The 23,262-nt window shown below is 37.2% G+C and overlaps 1 protein-coding gene across 4 annotated transcripts in view; it reads right to left on the bottom strand.

The window, feature by feature from the left end:
* Nucleotides 1-442: 442 nt before the first annotated feature.
* Nucleotides 443-23,262, bottom strand: part of mim (missing-in-metastasis) — a 438,609-nt gene continuing 415,789 nt past the window's right edge. For 3 of the 4 annotated variants that reach the window (XM_083139464.1, XM_083139465.1, XM_083139466.1), the window contains 3 exons: nucleotides 19,170-19,278; nucleotides 15,348-15,473; nucleotides 443-7,775 (listed from right to left, as the gene is read on the bottom strand). In XM_083139464.1, the coding sequence (XP_082995590.1) occupies nucleotides 6,541-7,775; nucleotides 15,348-15,473; nucleotides 19,170-19,278 (1,470 nt within the window). In that variant the 3' untranslated portion in view covers nucleotides 443-6,540. The remainder of the gene's footprint in view (nucleotides 7,776-15,347; nucleotides 15,474-19,169; nucleotides 19,279-23,262) is intronic. The other variant, XM_083139467.1, reaches the window with a different exon arrangement.

The raw sequence follows: 23,262 nt of genomic DNA, 5'->3' as shown, positions 1-23,262 counted from the left end.
TAAGAATTAACTTCAAGAACTACAGTACTGTATATTTTAAACCAGATATTTATTCATTTTCTGTACTTCTTAAAGAACCTAGGGACTAAAAATATAAATGTTATGTGAAACCCCCCTTTCGTAATTCCGGCGTTATTATAATTGCTCGCTAGGCACCCAGGGAGAAGTGTGGATGGAGAGATTAGAAAAGATTAAAGAAGGGAAATAATCCAGAGATATAAACAAGGGAAGTGGGGGGGGGGCACTCTCGCAGAGTCTACGTGCCACGATGTGAAAAGATATTACAAAATATAACTGATTTCAGCTTCATACATAACTCTGTATGTATTTACACACACATCCATTCCCTGATCATCACAAATAAATTGGGAACTTCTTAGAAATAACAACATGTACATCCAAAACACTATTGTTTATTGATTAATTTTCATTATACATGAACACTTCTCTTCCTTCCAATCTGAGAGCTATAAACTAAGAGAAAGATTATTTTTTATAGATTATATACACAAATACTGTAAATACAAAGCACTGCAATTTAAGAATGTTTCTTCAAGCGTGGTTATGAAAATTTAGGTCTCAGTCGTTTACTTAAGTTGAATGGTTACAATAACAGAAAATCTAATGCAACCATTTTGTTGAAGGCATCTTCCGGAAACGTATTGACTAATCTCCTGCAAGGATCGTGCCTTGAAGCGTTGATCCATTCAAGACTGAACACAGGATTACCCAAATTCAAACAATGGGTACATTTCATCAGTGCAACTGCACCATGAAATTAAATTACTAACTGTTGTTTACCAAAAACTACATAACTCTTCTAACTAATTGTCATTTTCTTCTCTTTTTTATTAAAAAAAGCATGACATATAACTACAAATAAGAAGATTGTCTTTCTGATCACTGATATCATATTCAGAACCCTGAATTTCTATTGTCAATTAACAATACAATTAGCACAGAAGGAATGGTATAAATGAGGTACTGACAAAGGTACGAGGGATAGTTGGAAAAAAAGTTTCCCACATGTATACTTTCAGAAAGCGTGGAGATATTGGGTTGGTAAATATGTTGTTACTTGCCAAAACTACCAGATTTGATAGAAAATGCAAAGAAAGTAGGACTTCTGATTAACTCCAAGAACACCAAAGCGCTGAGGATTAATTCCACAAAAACAGACCTGTTTAGTATCGGTGAAGAGATTATTGAAGATGTGGATAGAGCTTTATTTACCTGGGTAGTGTGGTGGCAAACAACGGAAGGGGCAGCACAGGATGTTTCTCAACGTATCCAAAAAGCAAACGGCACCTTCATGAGGCTCTATCCAGTATGGAAACAGAAGATGATGTCTATGAAGACCAAACTTCGTATTTTTCAAAGTAATGTGCTGTTATATGGGTCTGAGACATGGAAAGTAACAAAAACGATCGCCTCTAAACTACAGACCTTCATCAATCCCTGCCTGAGAAAAATTTTGAATATCTTTTGGCCAGAAGTGAGTCGAAACCAAGAACTTTGGAGAAACCTGAGGTGTCCATGCAAATCAAATGGCGAAAATGGAATTGGATAGCATACGTTGAGGATGGAAAATGAGGCTGTCGAGAGAGACTGGAACCTGCAGGGAAGAAGGAAAAGAGGGAGGCCTAGACAGACGTGGCGAAGGTCTGTTAACGCTGAGGCCGTGGAGGAAGGAAAGAGCTGGAATGCAGTGAAGAGAATTGCCATCAGTAGAACCAGGTGAAGATGCTTTGTTGATGCCCTATGTTCCACAGGGAACAACAGGAATTAAGTCAAAGTCAATATGCTGTAGTTATATGGACATCATCCTTCTTTTGTTGTGTGCCACATGACCTTTTCCTTGCAGAGGGTGCCAGAGTACTGCTGTGTTAAAGACAGGAAGAGTTGAGAAGTGTGTGCCTGGCTGATATGGAGAACAGAGGTGAGTTGCAATCGTGGACAACGGAAGAAGTGCAAGCTGTTGTTTGCTACAAACGGGCACGTGGGACTTCCAGGACAGAAATTTATAACCAGCTGATGGAAGTGTATGGGCCTCATGTAATGTCAAAGGAAATGGTGCGGCGATGGTGTCAGCAATTTTGAGACGGCCACCAGAAGTGTGATGGATAATGCAAGACCCGGGCCGCTGCCCACAGCCACTAGAGAGGACATCAGACGTGACTTCCACTTTCTCCCTGTTCTGAAGAAGGCACTGCGAGGGAAGTGTTTCACCACAACAACAGAAGTGGAAGCAGTACACTCAGTTTTACGAACAGGGTTTCTTGATACTTGTTGTTGATGTTGATTTGGTGTTTTAAGTCCACTTTATGCACAGTAAGGTTAATCGGGACTGGACCTACAGTTTAAAGTGGGATCCGAACCACTATGTACCTCCACCGGGTATCGAACCCGGGACCCCTTGATTGCAAGGCGACGACGCTACCACTGCGCCATCGAGGAGGCACTCTCTTGATACTTGTGAAGAAGTACGACAAGTGCCTGAATGTTGCTGGGGACTATGTGGGGAAAATAGTGTAATGATGCCTCTGTCTGCTCATGTCAATGTTCTTTCTCCAGAATATAACTCTCTGCAGATGGCAGAATAGGGAAAGAAAAATTTTCCCCACTATCCCTCGTATAAGTAAAGGTTAAAATAAGATTTATAAAGTAATGACGATGGATTTTTTCGCTAATTCAAGAACCATGCTAAATATACAGTACTGTTGGTTTGAAAGGATATGTGTATTTACATAAACAAAGCATATATTCATATACTCATGTGCATTCACACACATACAACCATACAAACTAGTGGCACACATATGTTAAGCATATACATTTCTGATATTGATGTGTTTCACAGTACTTTTTAGCTACCTAGTAGCTCTATTACACTCTTCCTTCGGTCTCCGACACAGTCACCCATAAAGTCTTACAAACACACAATCACACTCCCACGCAATCAAAATGGCAGGAAATAACCAGTCACTGAGTGCCTCTATCTGTACAGATACACATGCAATCTCTACAATCTGTTGAACATAGCATTATTCTGTACATTGATTGATTTTTTTGTTGTTGAGAATCAATTTAATAGCAACATCCCATAAAATTCAAAAACAGCTCCTAGGCATCTACAATACGTTCTTTAAAAAAATATTTAACTGCAAACTAAGTTGGAAAGGAAAACCTTTCTTCCTTCTTGCATTGAACAATAGTTAAAAGGCAGAAATTCTATCATCCTTTGAATATGTTATTAGTGGCTAATTAATAGATTCTCAAGAGGACCATTTTGCAAACATGATCAACAAATTAAAATGTAACATATATTGTGAGAAATTTGTATTTTTTGGACATACAAAAACTTCTGATTGTCAAGGTTCAAATTCATGATCACTGAGGCACAAAAGATTCTGAATTTTCAGCTGCATGAAACTGATTTTACAGATTTGTTTTCAGTGAAGAGGATACTCCAGTGTAGGCAAGCTTTAAGAATATTGTTGTAAGGAATCTCCAGACGGATAACCTGTTCTTTTGCAACTGGCTTGCTTCTGCTGTGCCCCACTAAGCAGTGAGCATTATCACCTTACATCTGCAACTTTCCTCTGTTTTATACAAAATTTTAGTTAAACATAAAGCCCTTCGCCAGGTAGATTATTAAAATTACTCATGTATGAAATCATTTTCAAACTAGAACCAATACATATTTTACATTTAAACAAAAGCATTTTATGAGGTCTATTAAGAGTAAGAATGTACTGTGTTTGGTTGCTGGTAGAAAAAAAGGTGTATATTTTTCAAAAGCAATAACCGATAACATATAACAGAAAAGTGGTTGTACAAATAACAGGAATATGAGACTTGCATTACTTTCAACTTTGTCAGTAGACTGTAGTTTATTACTGTCCTCCCCAAGCCATGCATGGGTTTATGTTGGTTGACAAATTCAAGTTGGTATTATGTTGGGCCAACGGTTGTTGCCAATGTTTGCTCAACCATGGAAAAGTAAGTGAAAATCAGATTTAAAAACTAATTTATCCTGTTAAGCCAACTTTCAAGAGTATGTTGTAAATTCCAGTGTAAAATAAATGACATGTAACAGTGTTTCTTTTTGAATATCAGCTGCCATGGATGGAATATATCACTGAGCTGGGAATTGCTTATTATTTTTTGTTTAGCTATATCAGAAAAAGAACGTTCTTGCAGGTATTCTTGTGAAGGTGGTAAAATAAACAATGTTATGTGCAGACAAATTCTATGAAAGGTGGAAAACTAAGTAAACTCTAGAAAGTCATTTGCATCCCCACTTGAAGGTACAATGATACCATATGAATGAGAAAGTGCTGTGTATTTTCTTCTTTTACACAAATAATTTTTACTATAGTTTGTATTTGGCCTTACAATAAATTTTATATATATATATATATATATATATCAGAACACAAACCTATCTATACTTTGGTTATCAGTATGTTGGCCCAACGTAAAAATGACATGATGGGCCAATGTTGGAACCACTGCCAAAATTACCATTGCCCAATGCTATGTTCTTACATTTGGCCAACCATTTTCAGTATGGTTGGCCCAACCACTTTTAGTTACGTGGGATAGCATGGATATGAGCAGAGCTAGCAAACACTATATTGCCTTTCCATGCCCTTTGGATTGTCTCCGCAGTTTTGAAACTTTGCATGTTATATACGAACATTAGCTTCTTTGCTAGAGATATTTTTTCCCACCATGCAAATGCTTATGTAGTATAATTGTATGTATGTATCAAAAACGTTATTTGGATAAAGTGTGTCAAACGATGTTTCGATTCCATGGTTCATGAGGAAGACAGTTACTGTTTCACACTCCCATAAGAAAATTTTTCAGTAAGAACAGGTTCATTTGTTAGCCCAACTTAGTTCCAATCATGTTTCAAAAGTTTTATTGAAAATATATTTTGCTGAAGTTACAGGTTCAAAAATCAAGCCACTAAAGTTACAATTACAATTATTTTTATTCATGTCTAAGAAAACTTAATTGCCTGTTTGTACACTCTGGTTTCACTTCAAATGCCTTTTTGCCTCTTTGTGCAAGCTCTGGGATTTCATTTGAACTTCATTAGAACCATGACAACCAAAAGTTTTCTTTACTTCCTTATTCTTTATACAGGAGACAAGTCTGTATGCAAAATGTGAAAAAAAATGACTGATGACATTTTGAAGAACTTTGTGAAGAAAATAAATGGTTTCTTAATTGTAAATAAAGCTTGTTACATTTATTGATTTCTGTGTTGAACAAAAAGATCTACGTACATATGTTTTACACATACAATAACAATAAATTACCATCTATAATATTAATTGACTTATTCTTTTACATGTACTGAAAATAATGTATTATCACCTTTCACTTCCTCTGTTTTATTCTGGAGAAATTAAATAAATCTTCACAACTTTTCTCAATCTGTTTAAATTTTTCAAATAAATTACTTTCTCCCAGTTTTTATACCATTCGTTCTTCATGATATACTATCAAATAAAATGTTATGCTTCTTGCATAAAAAAACAACAACATATTTAGACTGAAAAAATTAGATACAAATGTCTCTCATTTTGCGCTCGTCTGATTTTTACAAGATATACTTTATGTTTAGTATATTTATCACTTCACTATAAAGCACATCAACTTAGGCTTTATTGTTACTATAACTAATAACAAAGGCAAATGCACAAGTTGTACAATACTTACTGTATCTAATAAACATTACATGTAATTCTAAAGGAAAATACTTTACAACACAAATTATACTACTAAACCATTGTCTGCAGATAATCAAACACAAGGCTAAAACATATACATTGCTTCAGAAAAAAGAATGAACATACATGTACATGACATACATGTCTTATAATAATAGATAAATATACAGAAATAATATTATACTTTGCTATGTACAAACAGAAATTCAGTTTTCACAAAACAAAATATACAACACACTGCAAATAGCATGTGATTAAATATTTAGTACACTGTATCACATGAATGTATCTTATTGAATTGTGTGTCTGTGTGTGTGTGTGTGTGTGTTATTTTGTTACTATTAATACACATGTTCTTAAATGCTGACACAAATGTCTTCGAACAATCTCTGGCAAGAAATTCAATGCAAAACAGAACTACGTACATTTTATCAGTGTGTACCATATTTGCAGTACACAGTTACATATCTATAAGGTTGTTTCTACTCTTATGTCTCCCCTTTATGTATTTTTTTTTGCAGTTTCCCGTAACTCACTAATTTCCAAACACGCACGCAATGTATTTCTTGTTCTCGTATGAAGCACAAATGATTTAATCTGTGTGCAACACATTCTGGTGTTACACAGAATCTGTGAAACCTACGGCTAATCTTCTTAGCACACTAGGACTTGACGGTAAACTCCAGAAAGGGTATGCGTCAAACTTGCGCATTACTCGAGGGCTGCTGGGTTCACTAAGGGTTTCACGTGCACCAAGACGCTCGTACTTGGCCACAAAATAGCAAACACTTAGTCAGTGTATTCGTGGTGCTGACCGGTCATTTACAGCCCTTGTTTTTCGGAGTGACGTCCCACGTTTTATTTGGTCCATGAGAGATTCGTGACACACGGCGGGATCTGCTATGGTACGACTGGCAATCCATTGGCGGACTTTCATTGCCGTGTTGCAGGCATCAGTCCTTTGGCCACCTTGCGACTGCTGTTGCTGGGCGAGCTTAGCATTGAGTGAGTCCAAGAAGCTCTGCTTTGGAGCAAGTCCGTGGCGAAGTTTAGGCGAACCCTGTTTGGATCCTCTGCCCCCTTCACTGTCGACTTGTTTTTGGGAGAACTTGGCATTCAAGGTCTGAAGAAGTGTTTGATGCTGAGGAGATGTGCTGTACCAAGACTCTTCAGTTTGTTCTGATGCTCGGCGGCCATGTTGAAGTGTCTGAAAATGTATTGTTTGCCGAAAGTTCTGATCCGTTACGTGCGTCACGGCTGGCTGTTGCTGGAATGTTTTCTGGGCTGACTTCAGGTGCTGCAACGGGCTTTGTCTGAAGAATTCCTCCGAATGTCTTCTCGTGTGCTTGGGGCTCAAAGTGGCAGATCCGTGTTTACCCGGAGACCCGGGCTGGTGGCCCAACTTAGCACTCAGAGCCTGAATGAGACTTGCTCGACTGGTAGCCAAGGACTCTTCGCAAACCTCCCCACGTGACGGTTTACGTTCCGCACTCTGAGACCTCATTATGTTTGTTTCTCCAATACGAAGAGAATGGGTGCGGCGTACCATGTTGGGACTTGCCGGTTGGTGGTTTAATTGAGTAAGAGTTCGAACGGTATCTGCAACGCTGATGCTTCGCTTCTTTACGATATGATCGCCTTTCTGCGCATCAATAACTTTACTCGTCGGGGCTTCAACGTTTGCGTCTTGCAAATTATCTAACAAAAATGGCGGTGGAGGAGGGAGGCTCTCCATGCTACCGCGTGGAGTGCTTGTATTGCTACTGTGGACCGACGACGTATCGGAATTTGCCTGGGAGACTGGAGCTTGGGCAGTGGTGGAGGTTTGGGTCAGAGCAGTTGCTCCTGAATTTGACGTTACTTGCTGCATTGCTTGCATGGCCAACTGCTGCGCCTGACGAATTGAAGCCATGGTTGTTGCATTGGGATTGGAAATAGAGGAAGTCCTACGAATCGGGGGCAGCGGTTTCTGTCCCTGGTTAGAACCTCTTCTGAGAAGCGTGTTCCTCATGTTTCCACTCGGGTACCCTGCAAATAGAGTACAATGGATCAATACATTTATCCTGTTATACCTTTATAGGTAAATAAAGTGTTCTAAAATTAAAAGAACTGTAAGTACACAAATAACAGTATATTTACGTAAATCACTTTTCATAACTCTCCAATTCACTTTGCTTCACAAGAAAAATATGACTTTCTAAAAAAAAGAAGGAATATTTCATAATATGTACAAGTTATACAGGTCTTCAAGATTATCAGTAAACTAATTTGGAGACAGTGCAATTTTCAACACATGTAAAACATTTCGTCTATCAATTCACGAAGTGACATAACTGCCAAATTTTGCCGCTTGAGTTAATACCACGAGGCTCTGTGGCATATTGGAGACTATGTCTACACAAAGTGGCATATCTGGCATGACTTCCGCATGGTCACCATATGTACACACACACACACCTCATGGTGTCGATATAACCAGGAGAACATCATTGAGTGTAATCAATTTGGAGGTGCTGGAATCCTTGTGTGGAAATAATAACAGAGTTGTCTATGGGACAAGACACTTGAATCACCCTGTATTTCTAAGAACTGGGATGTAAATATCAGCTTGGTGTACATTAATTCAAATAATATTGTGTTTATATTTAGTTTTCATTTCTGTTATACTTCTACTTTTGAATTATAGGAATTTCTCTGTCAAAATATGTTATCATGCATTACCTAACCTACCATAACCTCACCTAACCTAACTGAAATCTAACATATCTCAGGATCGCATTGGCATCCTATTTCTAAACTTTGTTATTGAGTGATTACGTGTGCATGATATACGGTATATTAAAAAAAAAAAATAAGACCCATTTTTGAGAAAATGGCCAACAAAATTTTCATTACACCACCTTCAATTGTTTTTTTTACCCTGACATAGGTGTGTAATATCTTGTGTGAAAGAGCCCTTCAAGACCTTTCCCACACCATCTGAATCACCTCAATAGGTGACCTAACTGCCGAAATATTGTAATTTAAAGTTAACAAGATGTTGAAAAAAAAAATTGTCATAATCACACATTTTACACCCCTGTAATTTTGGAAATACAAAATATAGGAAATTATGCAAACATGGATCTGCAAGTTTGCATAATTTCCTATCTCAGGTGGCCCTTTCAGTATGACAAATTTTATTTTTATGTATCCATGTTCAGACTTTCATATCTCTACCCATGTTCGGTCCACACTGCTGAAACTATATATTTTTATATATTTAATGGTAGAAAGATCCAGTAAAATATTAAACATGAATAGAGCTACAACACAGACAGCATGCCTACAACTGGAAATCTGGTTCAAACACTGGCTATTTTATATTGAAGTGCAGGCCCAAAAGATAGGTAAATGTGTTTTTTTTGTTGTTTTTTTTATATTAAAGCACAGGTCTACAACATAGGTAAATATTATTTTCTTTCATATTTGGTTACAATATATAATGTTACATAAAATAAGTTGGATTAGGTATCATTTGCAGGACATTGTCATTAGCATGCTTAACTCTTTTTCTCTGTAATAGAGTACATATTTCCTTTGTTGACAATAAAAATGAAATCTTAATTTAATAAAGACAAATATGTCTCAATGTATTATCACGGTACTAATTTGTATGATTAACACTGCTTAATATTAGCAGGAAATTCAATTGCAATTTTGTTCTTTGCCATTTATGTCTTCATAGCTAACCTTACGAAGTTTTCCAGGATCTTTTCCACACTATAAGGTACATAAATTTTATTTTATAGTTTCTACTAGTGTTGGGTAATATATCGTCTACATGATCTATCGTAATATTGAAAATATATCATTCAGGCGATATCAAGTAGGCATTATATCGTAACAATATTTTGATGACATACGAGTTTATCATGGCCATGTTATACGTGCTGGAGATATACCGGGTGTCCCAGAAGTCTTTCCCTGATTACAAACTTTATTCATATCCGCTATATGCAAGGTAGATATGTGAAAGTGGTGCCAAAATGTTGGAAAACTAACAAAGTTTTTTTGTTGCAGGTTTGTGTAACATGGCTGTAGTGTAGCAGTGTCAGTGCCCAGAAAACCGCAAATGTTCACAAATCAGGAAGAAAGCTCAGCATGTCCTCCAGAATCACGAAACCCGGTCACCAATAACAGTGCAGAGGAACTTTCAAATGTACAGAATTCTTTCGTCTAGAATATCTGCCATCAATAAGTTGGTATTTAAAAAATGGAATTTATCTTCATTCACAAATCCTGTCAAGTCCAAGAAACATTGTATGGAAAGATGCCACCAGATGTCAAGAGCATTAATTCCGGATTCCTTGGCACTGACACTGCTACACTACAGCCACATTACTGAAACCTGCAACAAATAAACTTGATTAGTTTTCCAACATTTTGGCACCACTTTCACATCTCTACATTGCATATAGCGAATATGAATAAAGTTTGTAATCAGGGAAAGACTTCTGGGACACCCGGTATATCATCATGATATTTTCATGATATACTGGGTGCTTCAGAAATAACTGAGAGGTTACTATCGCAGAACGCAAACTTCTTCTCCCCCCCCCCCCCCCCCAATGTGTGCATCACCGGTGATTTGGCACACATCGACACGATAGTCTATTTCTTGTCACTCTTGCATCAGCATGGGCTTGTCGATAGTGTCTATCACTGTGATGATACGCTCCCTTAGGTCTGCGATATCACGCAGCATCGGTGGGGCAAATACCCTGTCCCTGATAAAACCACATGTTGTAAGGTCCGGTGATCTTGGGAACCAAAACATTGAAAAGAACACTGTGAGGGATGTGGGTGATTTAGTGTCACCCAGCGGCAGAGATATGAACTCTCAGCTTAACAAAACATACACGCACAAACTGTTTGCTTTTCTCGTTCGTTCTGGATGTAACGTAATGTAACGTTAACGTAAGTTCAATAGTTTACTTGCAATACATTTTTGTAACCCCTCAATTATTTCTGAAACACCTGGTATATCGTGTCATCAATATGCTTTATCTCCATGATACATATTGCATCAGTGATATTGTTTGACTTGTGTGTCGGTGCGAGTATCAGTGAACCGTGGTTTCGGCAAGGGAATCAGCATAATATAGTTAGTTTATTTCTGCATCTCGCATAGTCAGCCAGAATGACTAATATATAATTTCCCCGCATGCCAATATAACTCAACATTTTAGTGTTTAGTACGTATGATTATAATACATAATTTGCAGAACAGCAATTTTCAGATTTTCTACTCAGGCCATTTATCAACAAATTTTGCAAACTTTGTATGAAATAATATTGTGACAATGGAAAGAACATTTTTGGCAAACTATTTTTATTGTAATGAGACATGATCACAAGATTGCTTGGATTTTGCAACATAGATAATTATTATTCATTTTTGGACAAAATGTTAACATACTAATTAATGATTGTGTCAAACTTTCAATTATTCTCTTGCTCCTATAATGTATGTACGAAGTGCATATCTTAGAAGGTCGTTTTTTCCATCCGAACGAATGACAAACCAAACTTGGTTCTTCTTACATTAAATACTTTTTTGTTTGTGACTGGAAAATGCAGTATGGGAAGAGGGTACGATATATATCGCCGTCACAATACATATCGTGGGGGCAATATATCGCTGATACCAAGATACAGAAAAAGTATTGGTAACATATTGTCTGTGACGATATTTTCTTGATGATATATTGTAATATCTAATCTCCCATATCGTCCATCCTTAGTTTTTACAATAAAGACCATTATAGTAGACCAGCCAAAGATTAAAATTGTGAATTTTACCTGCATGGAATGTTAAGGATTGGCATCCATGCTAAATCAATTAGTCATATATCAGACAGAAATACTAGGGTGGATGCCACTAGAAATTTTGACCTTCAAGGTCATTTTAAGGTCATATTCTGACCAAAAAGGTCAAATCACAAAGTTTTCCAAATATTGTCATATAATATATCAAAAGAAAGGTATGGAAGAGACAAACAGTTTGGTAGTATTTTTAGATCAGAATATCTATCTCGGAAGTAGCCTTAGTCCCAATTTAAGAACATTATACAGGGTTATTCAAAATTATTGTTAGGATTTTTCTTTCTGGCATTTATAATTGCATCAATTGATGGAGAGACTGAAGGTTTTTTTTTTTTTTTTTTTTCATAATCGGTAATTATGCATTTGGTCGCTATGAAGCAGATTTTACAAGATATAGGGTCACGGCTCTGATAAGATGTTTTCTTGTGCTTGAGTCATAAGTCAGTCAGTTGTCGTTGTCTAATGATACATTCCATTCGCCGGTGATGTGGACAGTTTCAGGAGACGGGATGGATAAATAAAAGCACAAGTGGACCACGGTAGAAATGGTTTCCACGGAGTCTTAGAAAGTCAGAGGGAACTCTAAACCAAAGCTACTAAGAATGAAGCCATATGGCCTATGCTGCTTCTAGCTTTAACACCTGAGGAGGATCACTATCCGAAGAAGGCTTTCAGAGGAGTGTGTTGGTCTATTACCAATGGTAATTGACGGACTTTGATTTAATTCGAGGGTAAAAAGGAAAGATAACTTAGAGAGTGTGTCTCCATCAACTGGTGCGGTTATAAATGTTTCATTCCTTGCTCCAGAAAGTAATATTGAAATACAACAATCATTTTGAATAACCCTGTATTTCTGATAAGTGGCCTTCATATAGGAACTTCATGAAAGCAAGTGCTGGGCTGAATAAATTGTGGACAGAATTTGAGATGTATGCAACCAACACAACTGAACCCATACTGAATGGAAAAAGCATACTACCAGGCAGTGAGATGAGATTGGTTCATGTTTTAAGAAACAAGAGTGCAACTGATAAAAATGCACTCCACAATGCAGTTTTCCAGCTTTCTGATGTTCTCATTCACAAGAACGTGAAAGAGGACTCGTGATAGAACTGGTGGTAAGTTGAGCAACCACCACATATATATACATATACATACATACATATATATATATATATATATATATATATATATATAATTTACATCATAAGTGTAGGCGTGTAGTTAATAGTAGTTGTATAATATAGTCACAAATTAAATTACTTGGTGAGCATTTTCTGTTGTTGTGTGCCCATGCACGAGATGAAAACCTTTCCGTGCAGTGCACCGCAGTGCTGTACTGAGCTCTTGCCAGCATTGGAGGCCTCTCTATCCTTTAATACGTATTTAGGATGATATACATGCCTTTTCCCCTATCCCAATGTATGGGCAATGGGTAGTTGCAAGCTGATTGACATCACCTCCAGCGTGGACAACCTCACAGCACGTTAAAACCTTTTCACGCACCTTTAAGGGGGATTATTCTTGTCTTGTGAACTGTTCACTTTCACGATAAGATAACTAAACAACAGGAGACTACGTGGCGGAGTGGACAGCGTCAAGTTACGGGTTCCAGTTGAACCACGGTCAAAACATGTATGTGTCATTGTGTTTGTACTGTTTTATCCTTTGTTCTCTCATCGTTTCTGTTAGACCATGAAGTATGTAAAGTAAACAAAATAGAATTGGATGTAAACAGCTAGATAAACAATAGAACACTTTCTGTGCATCCTTGCAATCAAGGGGTCCCAATTTTGATAACCAGTTGAGGCACATAGTGGTTAGGACCCCACTTTAAACAGAAGGTATATTCCCGATTAGCCTATCTGTGTATTAAATTGACTTAAAAACAAGAACTCAAACTTTCGATGTCAAAAAACAAGTTTCAAATTGTGAAGTAAGATTCGGTATTTCTGAACACTTCAGTTTGTTTGTTGAATTTTGTAGTTTGTGAGCAGACCAACAGTTGTTGCTTATTCGTAGAAATGTTTCTGTCATTTTCAAAACTTCTTGCAGTATATGTGTGTTGAAAAAAATATTTTCTTTATTGACATCTTTATTTTTTAAGTTTAGGAAATGTTGCTGTTTACTTACAATAGCATATATTTTTTTTTTTAAAAAAAATGTAATATCACAGTTTAATTTTAGTATGTCATTATTTATCTCCATAGTATACGGTATAGACAGCATAGAACATGAGGTACTTTTCTATGAGTAGGATTAAAAGGACTTTTAATGCATGTAATGTTAATGGCAAGCACCAATGCTAAACCAATTGACCACATGTCGGATAGAAATATTGGAATGGACTTTGACCTTCATGACCTACTTCTGAGATTCATATTCTGATCTAAAATCGTACCAAACTGTTTGTCTCGTCCATACCATTCTTTTGATATATTACAAGACTATATTTGGATGACTTTGTGATTTGACCATTTTAGGTTACAATACTCATATGACCTTAAAATGACCTAAGGTCAAAATTTCTAGTGGCATCCACCCTAGTATTTCAGTCTGGTCTATGACTGATTTAGTACGGGTGCCAATCATTAACATTCCATGCAGGTAAAATATTTTTTTGAAGCCTTTTTGCTTCTTGGCTGATGTACTATTATGAGCAACTTAATTTAAAACTAAGCATTTAAACCCACACCTAGATTGAAAGTGAGTAGTAAAAGGATCATGTGATGTACAATTTTCAATGGAAACAATGTTATGTTAGTATAAAATCCTTGTAACAGAAAAATCTGTCAGGAATTAAGTCATGGACAGTGCTCGAAAAATCTTCTTCAGAGCTAGGCGCCAGCTCTGAAAATCAGGTGCCAGGAAACCGCCTACTAGCTATTGTGCATACTATAGTGGAACCACAAGGAAAAAAAGTCTGCGCAGACGACTCCTGTGCACTGCAGTCCCACGTGGAGGGGAGGAACAGAGTGGACCACGCATCCTTATGGCCCGAGTTGAACGGAAGAAAGGGAAGTTGCACGGAGACTTTTTGCCGAAAGTTCTTGTCCTTGTGGTTTATACAAGAAGCTGAGCTCCCCCCCCCCCCCCGTTGCAGAGTGGTAAGCACATCGTGCTACAATGCCAGGGGTCCAGAGTTCAAATCCCGGCCTGGGTATGGATGTTTGTTCTTTCATAAATTTCATCATATCATCATTTATCACCATCTTCGCAAATTAGCCAAAAGTGACACAAAAAGCTAAGTAAAATAAAGTAAGTCAATCAATCTATAAGAAGCTGATCATCACCGTATTCAAAACATCGCTAAATCATATGAGAAGGTGGAAAATGAGGGGTTTGGGAACAAAGAGTAAGAAATTGTTACTGATTCTATGGAATGTTCACAACGTTGATAAAAAAAATCACTTGCTAACTTATGCTGTACTGCAATTTGAATTTAGAATCTTCAAAATTTCGTACATGGAAACTTATAAAATGGCAATATTACAGCAAAACATCACAGTCACCAAGCTGAAACTTTTAGTCGCCATGGCAACCTGGATTTTTCGAGCCCTGGTCATGGATATGGATATGATACACTCACATGTTAGGAACTTAAATGTTGCAAAACAATTCATTAATAAAAGCTTCACACCTGTTAGAAAAAGCTCCTGAAAAGTAAATTTGCCAAACTAAAAGTTATTTTAACACTTTTCATAGTTCTGATAAGCGCGACAGATAGTTTACCTGAGGTGGACAGAGGACGTCTTGGTATGGTTGTCACAGGCCAAGGTGGTAGAGGTGGTTCGGCCATGCGGGGGAGAGTGCAATACTTGTCACGTTCATCCAAGTTAAATGAACTGAATGCAAAAACTAAACAAATAACAAAATCAAAAGCACTATAGAAAACAAGCCCAAAACAAAACGAAATAAAAATATCAAAAGCACATTAAATGATGTAAAAACACAAGTTAGCATGCATAAGAAATGAAAATGCTAAACTATACATTACATTAGATCAGGTAAATAATATTGCAGAATGGCAACAAAATAGAAGTTAGGACAAGAAATGTAAATTTGAAAGGAAAAAAAGAAACATGTAACTTTAGTCATGCCATTTCATGCATCTTCACAATATTACAGTATTACAATATCACATATTTATTCTCATGGTGAAAACATTTTTTGTCTAACCAATGTGTTGTTTGGCATTATATCTCAAGAAAAACTGCTTATTCGTCCTATGAATGTTAGTGAAAATTGTTCTATATTAGCATGCAATGTTAATTGGACTTTATCCATTGTCTACGGCTTTTAACTATACTTATTCTAACACTGCATTTCGAGAGAGCACCTCTTCTCTGGCGTAGATGATAGAGTGCAAGCGATGCACGAGCCTTGCCTAATGCCCATTTAAACTCTACGTCCAATGTCCGGCTCAACAGGGAGGTCATGTACCTCCCTGGATATAAATGCATGGAGCAATTACATGCGCCGTCTGTTGTAAGTTCGTGTAAGCTCTCAGACTAGTGGTCGTAGCGTTCCAGGACTACCCAGTGCTCGGGGGAGCAGCTTCAAGTTAGGCAAGGTGAGTGAGCAACAGCGTGCCTTCCATTGTGTTCTGAATTTGAGCTGATTTTTCTGACCCTTGACTTAAGACATTGAATTATGACAGTCTTTATACTCTTGTGTTGTGTGTGTATTGGATTTTAATAGACAGCTGTTGATATTTGATAGAATAAGTATAGTTAAAAGCAATAGACAATGGATAAAGTCCAATTAACATTGCATGCTAATCCTGTTATGTTTCTAATGTTAAACATTAAGGTATTAATGGGTTTAAGGAGGAATATCATTGTGCAATGCAAACAGCTAAACAGCTTTTTTCTAAATCTGTATCTATCTCATATGCCTGTTTGATCTCTAAATAAAAGTATGTTTGAAATTACTTACATTAATAACGAAACGTTCAATCATGTGCTTTCACATAATTTGAAACAAGCACTTCAAGCATGTAATGAATATGCATGCATGCATGCACCAAACATTTTAGTTGTTCTAAATAAAGGTTGTCTGGTATGGTAAATATATCATAAATATATCATCTGGTACACATGCTTATCACCGTTAGATCAAGGAAACATTAGTTTATACATATTCCAAAGAGTGTTTTTAATGTCCACAGTGTTTCAAAAGTTGTGCAACCTAAATTTTGAAAATTTATATCATAAAAACCATAAGAGATATTTACACCAGGTTTTCTGCATTGTAAAAGTTAATAACTGGCGAACGGCAGCATTAAATTTTTTTCCACAATGCCACTTTTCGATGAGAAAATTTTGACCTGCTAGTGTTACCAGCTAAGGCGATATGCCCCTAAATTGCCACTTTTTCACTTAACCAATATATTTGCCAATCATAAATCCATCAAATGCTGCACATGACCAATATTGGTCGCAAATGACAAATTGGCATCAGATGTCAAATTATGACCCTTCAATACTTATATATATATTTTTATTGCTGAAAAGTGGCATTTTGGAAAACTTTTTGATGCTGCCTTCCGCCGGTTATTGATTTATATCATTTTCTGTATGGTGTGAACTGATAATGTTGAGCATTAAAAAATATATCAATGGTCAAGGATTTATAATGCAATAAACTTGGTGTAAATATCTCTTATGGTTTTCATGGTATACATTTTCAAAGTTTGGGTTGCATGACTTTCGAAACAGTCTATACAATATTAATAGACACAAAACAAAGGCAAGTACTGTCATAATTTACTGTCATTGTATAAAAAGTATGAAAGTCTTATGCTAAACACACCAGAATTAATTGTAAATCTAAAATGTGTGATACGATTTCTACTTAATTTATTTACAGAAGACAACCTGACCTAAAAACAAAGAACAAAAATGTCATTGGCAAGTACTGCTACAAAATGTGAGTGATGATACAAAACTGCTATGCTACATGTTCTCCAACATTCAACTGAATGTAACATGAGCTTACTCATGTGCTCATAACTTGAAGCTTCTATCTGAATAGTTATGCTTACAGTACATTCATAGTATGATTTACTTTACATTTAATTGAACACATTGCAGCTCTAAGTAACCTAATTTACATAAAGTGACTAAATAAACTGAAAATGCTTTCTTGTATTACTTCTTATTACAAGAACAATTCAAAAAATAGGCTTAAAATGGATTTTAAAAATTCTAAAGCTTAAATCCATTTATTGTTTTATTTACAAATCCCCAAATATCTCAACATAACTCCTACCAATATTGATGAATTTATCCCATCACTTTACCAGTGCCCTAATTCTTGCCGCATAAAAGTAACTGGTTATCTTGCTCAGCCAAATTGGCACCTCTTGTTACAAATACAGTGAGTTTCATGGTCAACTTGGCCACAGAGCGGCAGCCAGCATGCTGGGCGGTGAGAGTCCATCTGCCAGAGTTTTAACCCACAGCCAGTGGTGGCAATTTGGGGCGGGGGGGGGGGGGGGATGGGACAGTTGCTCCCCACACTTTTTGCCACTTTTGCCCCACACTATGCTAAACCTTATGTACCAAGGGAAAGCAAACTATCCTCCCCCCTCCCCAATTGCTGCCACTGCTCACAGCTGTACACTGACTTGCCACTTGATGCGTCAGTGCTTCATTATCCAGATAGCCTTGCGTTCAGTTTACATGTGTTTGTGAAGTGTTGAGGTGTTAACAAGTGTTTTAGATTGTTTTGTTGACAGAACATTGCCAGATGTTCCTGTTCCACACAGAGTGTGTGTTTGGATACTTGTGAACAAATTTACGGATACACGGTCTGTTCTTGATAAGAAGTGAAGCGTTAAATGGCATGTGCTTACTGAGAAACAATTAGATGACGTTGGAGCATTATTGGAACATACTCCTCAACGACCTACTAAGCTTTTAAACCTGAAGCCATACATTAGAAGAATCGAAAGAAAATATCAGGAGAGAAATTGAAGCAATTTTGGAAGAGGAACTGATGCGTGTTAGTGAAAATTTCCTAAAAAGTATGGATGCAGGAGGACATTTCCAACACCTCTTGTAACACTGTAAGTGCTCATTTTAATTGTAATTGTCCATGAAATTGTATGAGCTTATTTCATTACATAGCTAGTGGTTCCACTTACGCAGATGTTGCATCCAGTTTTCAAGCAGACACGCTTTCACTGCCCGGTACGCTAGTCACCGCTCCACGACCAATTCGACCGTGAGACTCAGTGTATCTAACATCTGCTGCCCAACCTATCTTAAAACTGGACTGTACTCCCACCTTTCAAAACTACTACCAGTACCAGATATCCCCTTAACTTTTTTCAACATATTTACTGACCTTCTCTGCCACACCCTACTTCTTTAAATCAAGCCTTAATATGTAACCACTTTGATAAGAGAAGGATAAAACAAATAAACAGTATCTATCCATGCAGGACATCAATCCATAAAATGCACTACAGGCGAACTACACAACCACATTTATAGCAATATGCAGTTTTCATCCCAATCAAATCAAAATCAGCAAGTTAATATTTACCTTCATTATGTCCACTCTCATCGATTGGAATTGTAGTTTGACTGCCATAGCCACTGGATGACTCTAGAGAACTTTCACTCGTACTTCCATCTTTTTCTGTCGTTTCAACCTGAAAAATCATCACCATAAATTTCCACATACAGGGTGTTAGGGATTGACCAATATGAAATTTCTGGCAATACTGAATTAAAATATACAAATACAACGGAACCCCAATTTTACATTTCCCCACATTTTAAGTTTTTCAGCTTAGTCCCCTGAAAAATGTAAAGGAGAGGTTGCACTGTAGTGATAACTAGAGCCCGGAAGTTTGGCAAAATGTCTTCTTCCCTGCTGCATTTATTGATAAAATTTTTCTTGATACATTTTTGATGTTGTTGCTAATGTTCTCGAATGTTTTTATTTTCCCTATTTTGTACCCCATTCCTTTTTTTTAATTTCAATGCCGTTTTTGCAATTTTTAATTACATTTTACAAGTAGAATGATTTAAAAAATGTATAATACTAATTTTTCTTTCAAAAAAGTTCTTTGTAGCACATTATGGTCTTGCCAGAGACAATTACAAAGCTGCGAAAATGGGTGAAACTCTTATGGCACGCATTGAAGTCTTCGAGGAATCGATGCAGCAGCTGATTGAGGAAAAAGTTAGCTGTTGCAGAAAACTGCAAACGTGTAATGAGTACAATTGTGGAATTGAAAATATTGAAAACAATTTGTGATACTGTATTCTTAAAGGTGGAAATTCTTTTCCTGATGGATATGAATCCAGATACAATAGCCTGTTTCATATATGGTCCAATTACTTCTGTCAAAGAAGAAAATTCATTTTCTGTTAAGATGAAGTATTCTTTCTGACAGGATATCAGTGAATGTCTATAACTTTAAAAAATAAATTATACATATAAAAGCTAGTGGTTATCTGCAATGAAGGCAACAAAGGAAAGTAAAAATGTTATTTCCATGTAAATTTTAACTTTTTGAATAAAACTATAGATATAAGTGACTTGGAATTTACCACTTTTTTTGTTTATTGTGACTATTTTTTGCTTTGGCGCCTATTTTGAACATTACAAATGCCTCTTTGCCTGACTATTTTAACCAAAATAAATGCCTGAACTTCCAGACACTACTGATAACCAATATTCTACTGATCTAATATAAAATTGTATATGTTCCCTGAAGAAATGAATGGCTAATTGACCTTCTTAACCAGGTGACTGCAGTCAATATTGTCTCTGAAAAAGAAACTGCACACAGTATTTGGATATTTACTTTATAAATCCAGTACATATGAATTATATGTTAAATTCATAAAAATAAAAACCAAACAGCAAAATTTTGCACTAAATTATACCCTTTCCTATTTCTCTCTCTGTCAGTTGCCCTCCCCTCCTCTTACCCCTTCCTGTCTGTACTTTATTCTGTATTTCTTTCAGTCACTAAATGATACTTCAGCATTGAAATATCTTATAGTACGAGGGCTGTTCAAGTCAAACCGGGACTTTTGAGTTAATTAAATAAAATAACAAATTTCAAGGACTGGAAACTGAATTTATTTTTCAACTTACTCGCCAGCTACATTTGTACATGAATCCCAGTGTTTAACTAATGCCTGGAAAGCTTCGGCATAGGAAGATTTGTCTGTATGCTTGAACCAGGAATGACTGCTGTGGCCTGGGAACCACCCATGATTGGGATTGTCCTGTGTGATTTTTACGCACACAGCTGGCAAATGGAAAGTATGTGTGTAAAAGTTTGAATGTTTGTAAAGGCTCGTGACTAGGTTGCTTTCTGCCCAGCAGCCGGGGAAGCCAACAGTTGTTTTCCCTCAATGGCTTTCCTGTTTGTAAGGTAACAATAGGGCCTTGCCCCAGGGTCGGAAGTATAAATACAGGGTTCAGCCTTCTTACAGTCTCTCAGAAACTCAGATACTCAGACAGTTGCAGACTCTCTCAGATACTCTGATGCAAGGCCCAATGGATTGAGGCAGATTTTACCGAGCCAGATGGATGCATAGATGCACAGGGAGTGAGCACCGTTATGTATAGGGACCTCTGTGTGATAATCTGCGGGGGGCAGGTTAGAGCTATGCTAAATAGTGCGTTCGTAGAGTGAAGTCGTGTTAAGTGCATTTCCCTGTTTTGGGGCAAAAGGCAACCGGGAGCAGTTGTTAATGGATTGTAAAGTAAAGATGTATACAGGGTGATTGGTAATTCTACCTATTCCTGGAAAGGGGTAATACTAGAGCACATTTGCAACAAATTTGACCCTATGCACGGGGGGTCGGAAATCAATGGGTTTCGAGTTATTGCAGTTTGTAGATTTTCGTGACATATTCCAACTTGCGACCAAAAAACTACTAATTGTGAAAAAACTACTACACCCTGGACACTTAATTGACACGTTGCTAACAGCTGACGAATGAGTGACTACTGGGGAAAACATTCATGCCCAAAAGTCCCATACCCACAGAAAGAAACAGTCATTGGTGCACACGTCATGAAGAAATTTGGAAATTATCGTTTAAATCGAAGAGGATTACTCAAAAAATTGGTAACACACTTAGCGTAAAAATTACGGAAAAAAACTTCCTCGTTTCATAAGCTCTCCAAAATGATACAAATGTTGTCAAGTGGCACACGGGTTGGGGGAAAAATCTGAATAAAAAGCGGAGAAGGTGCGTTGTAGACCTCTTTGTAAAATGAAAAGAAGTTGTTGGTTGTGAGAAATAAAGGAACGAAAATGAGTGAAATAATAATGTTATTTATCATTCTCATGATTCCAGGTTGTCAGAATTAACTGTTACAAAAACTACAAATCCTGTTCAAATTGCCTCCCCAGTTATGTATGCAAGCATGCAGCATGGGGTGTACTTCAGACACAGTCACTCGCGTTGACACTCTGTCTCTTATGTATTGGGCGGCTGTCACAATTCTCTCAACTCTTCTTGGGAATCCACTGTTGTACTGTAGACTACCTCTTTCATGTGGCCCCAAATGCAAGTCACATGTCATGAAATCCAGAATCCTCGCCGGCCAGGGTTTCAAGCTGCCTCAACCAATCTATTGCATCGGATAATTGTCGTCCAGCCACTGTCGCACACTCCGGAAATAGTGGGCTGGGCAGCCATCATGTTGGTAAATCATACCCCATCTTGTGGCGAGCGGCACATTCTCCAGCAGCGTCGTCAATTCTTCCGTTAGGAAGTTTTCGTAGGTAATGCCATTTAGGTTTTGTGGCAGAAAGAATTGTGGATGATTCCCATCCACACATTTAATGAGAATTTTCTCTGGTGAGCATTTTCTTTAGATTTTCTTGGGTTATGACCCTTAGGGGCCCAAAAATGCACACTACGAAAATTCGTGATACCATCGCGGTCGAATTTGGATTTGTCAGTCCACAGAATTCTTGTCAGGTGATGGGGGTCTTCAGTTTCGGTATGTAGTAAAAATTGACAAAAATTCATCCTTCTGACAGGAACTCCCTCCTCAATATCATGCGACTTTTACATTTGGGGTCACATGAAAGAGTTAGTCTTCAGAACACCAGTGGATTCCCAAGAAGAGTTGAGAGAGAGAATTGAGACATAAGAGACAGTGTCAACGCGAGTGACTGTGTCTGAAGTACGCCGCAGGCTGCATGCTTGCATACGTAACCGGGGGAGGCAATTTTAACAGGATTTGTAGTTTTTGTAACAGTTAATTCTGACAACCTGGAATCATGAGAATGATAAATAACATTATTATTTCACTCATTTTCGTTCCTTTATTTCTCACAACCAACAACTTCTTTTCATTTTACAAAGAGGTCTACAACGTGCCTTCTCCACTTTTTATTCAGATTTTTCCCCCAACCCGTGTGCCACTTGACAACATTTGTATCATTTTGGAGAGCTTATGAAACGAGGAAGTTTTTTTCCGTAATTTTTACTCTAAGTGTGTTACCAATTTTTTGAGTAATCCTCTTCGATTTAAACGATAATTTCCAACTTTCTTCATGACGTGTGCACCAATGACTGTTTCTTTCTGTGGGTATGGGACTTTTGGGCATGAATGTTTTCCCCAGTAGTCACTCATTCGTCAGCTGTTAGCA

Source organism: Lepisma saccharinum, chromosome 17 (genome assembly GCF_977018435.1).
Source record: "Lepisma saccharinum chromosome 17, izLepSacc3.1, whole genome shotgun sequence".
NCBI classification, from domain to species: Eukaryota; Metazoa; Arthropoda; class Insecta; order Zygentoma; family Lepismatidae; genus Lepisma; species Lepisma saccharinum.
Note: the sequence above shows the minus strand (reverse complement) of the source record. Positions and strands in the feature narration are given on the sequence as shown.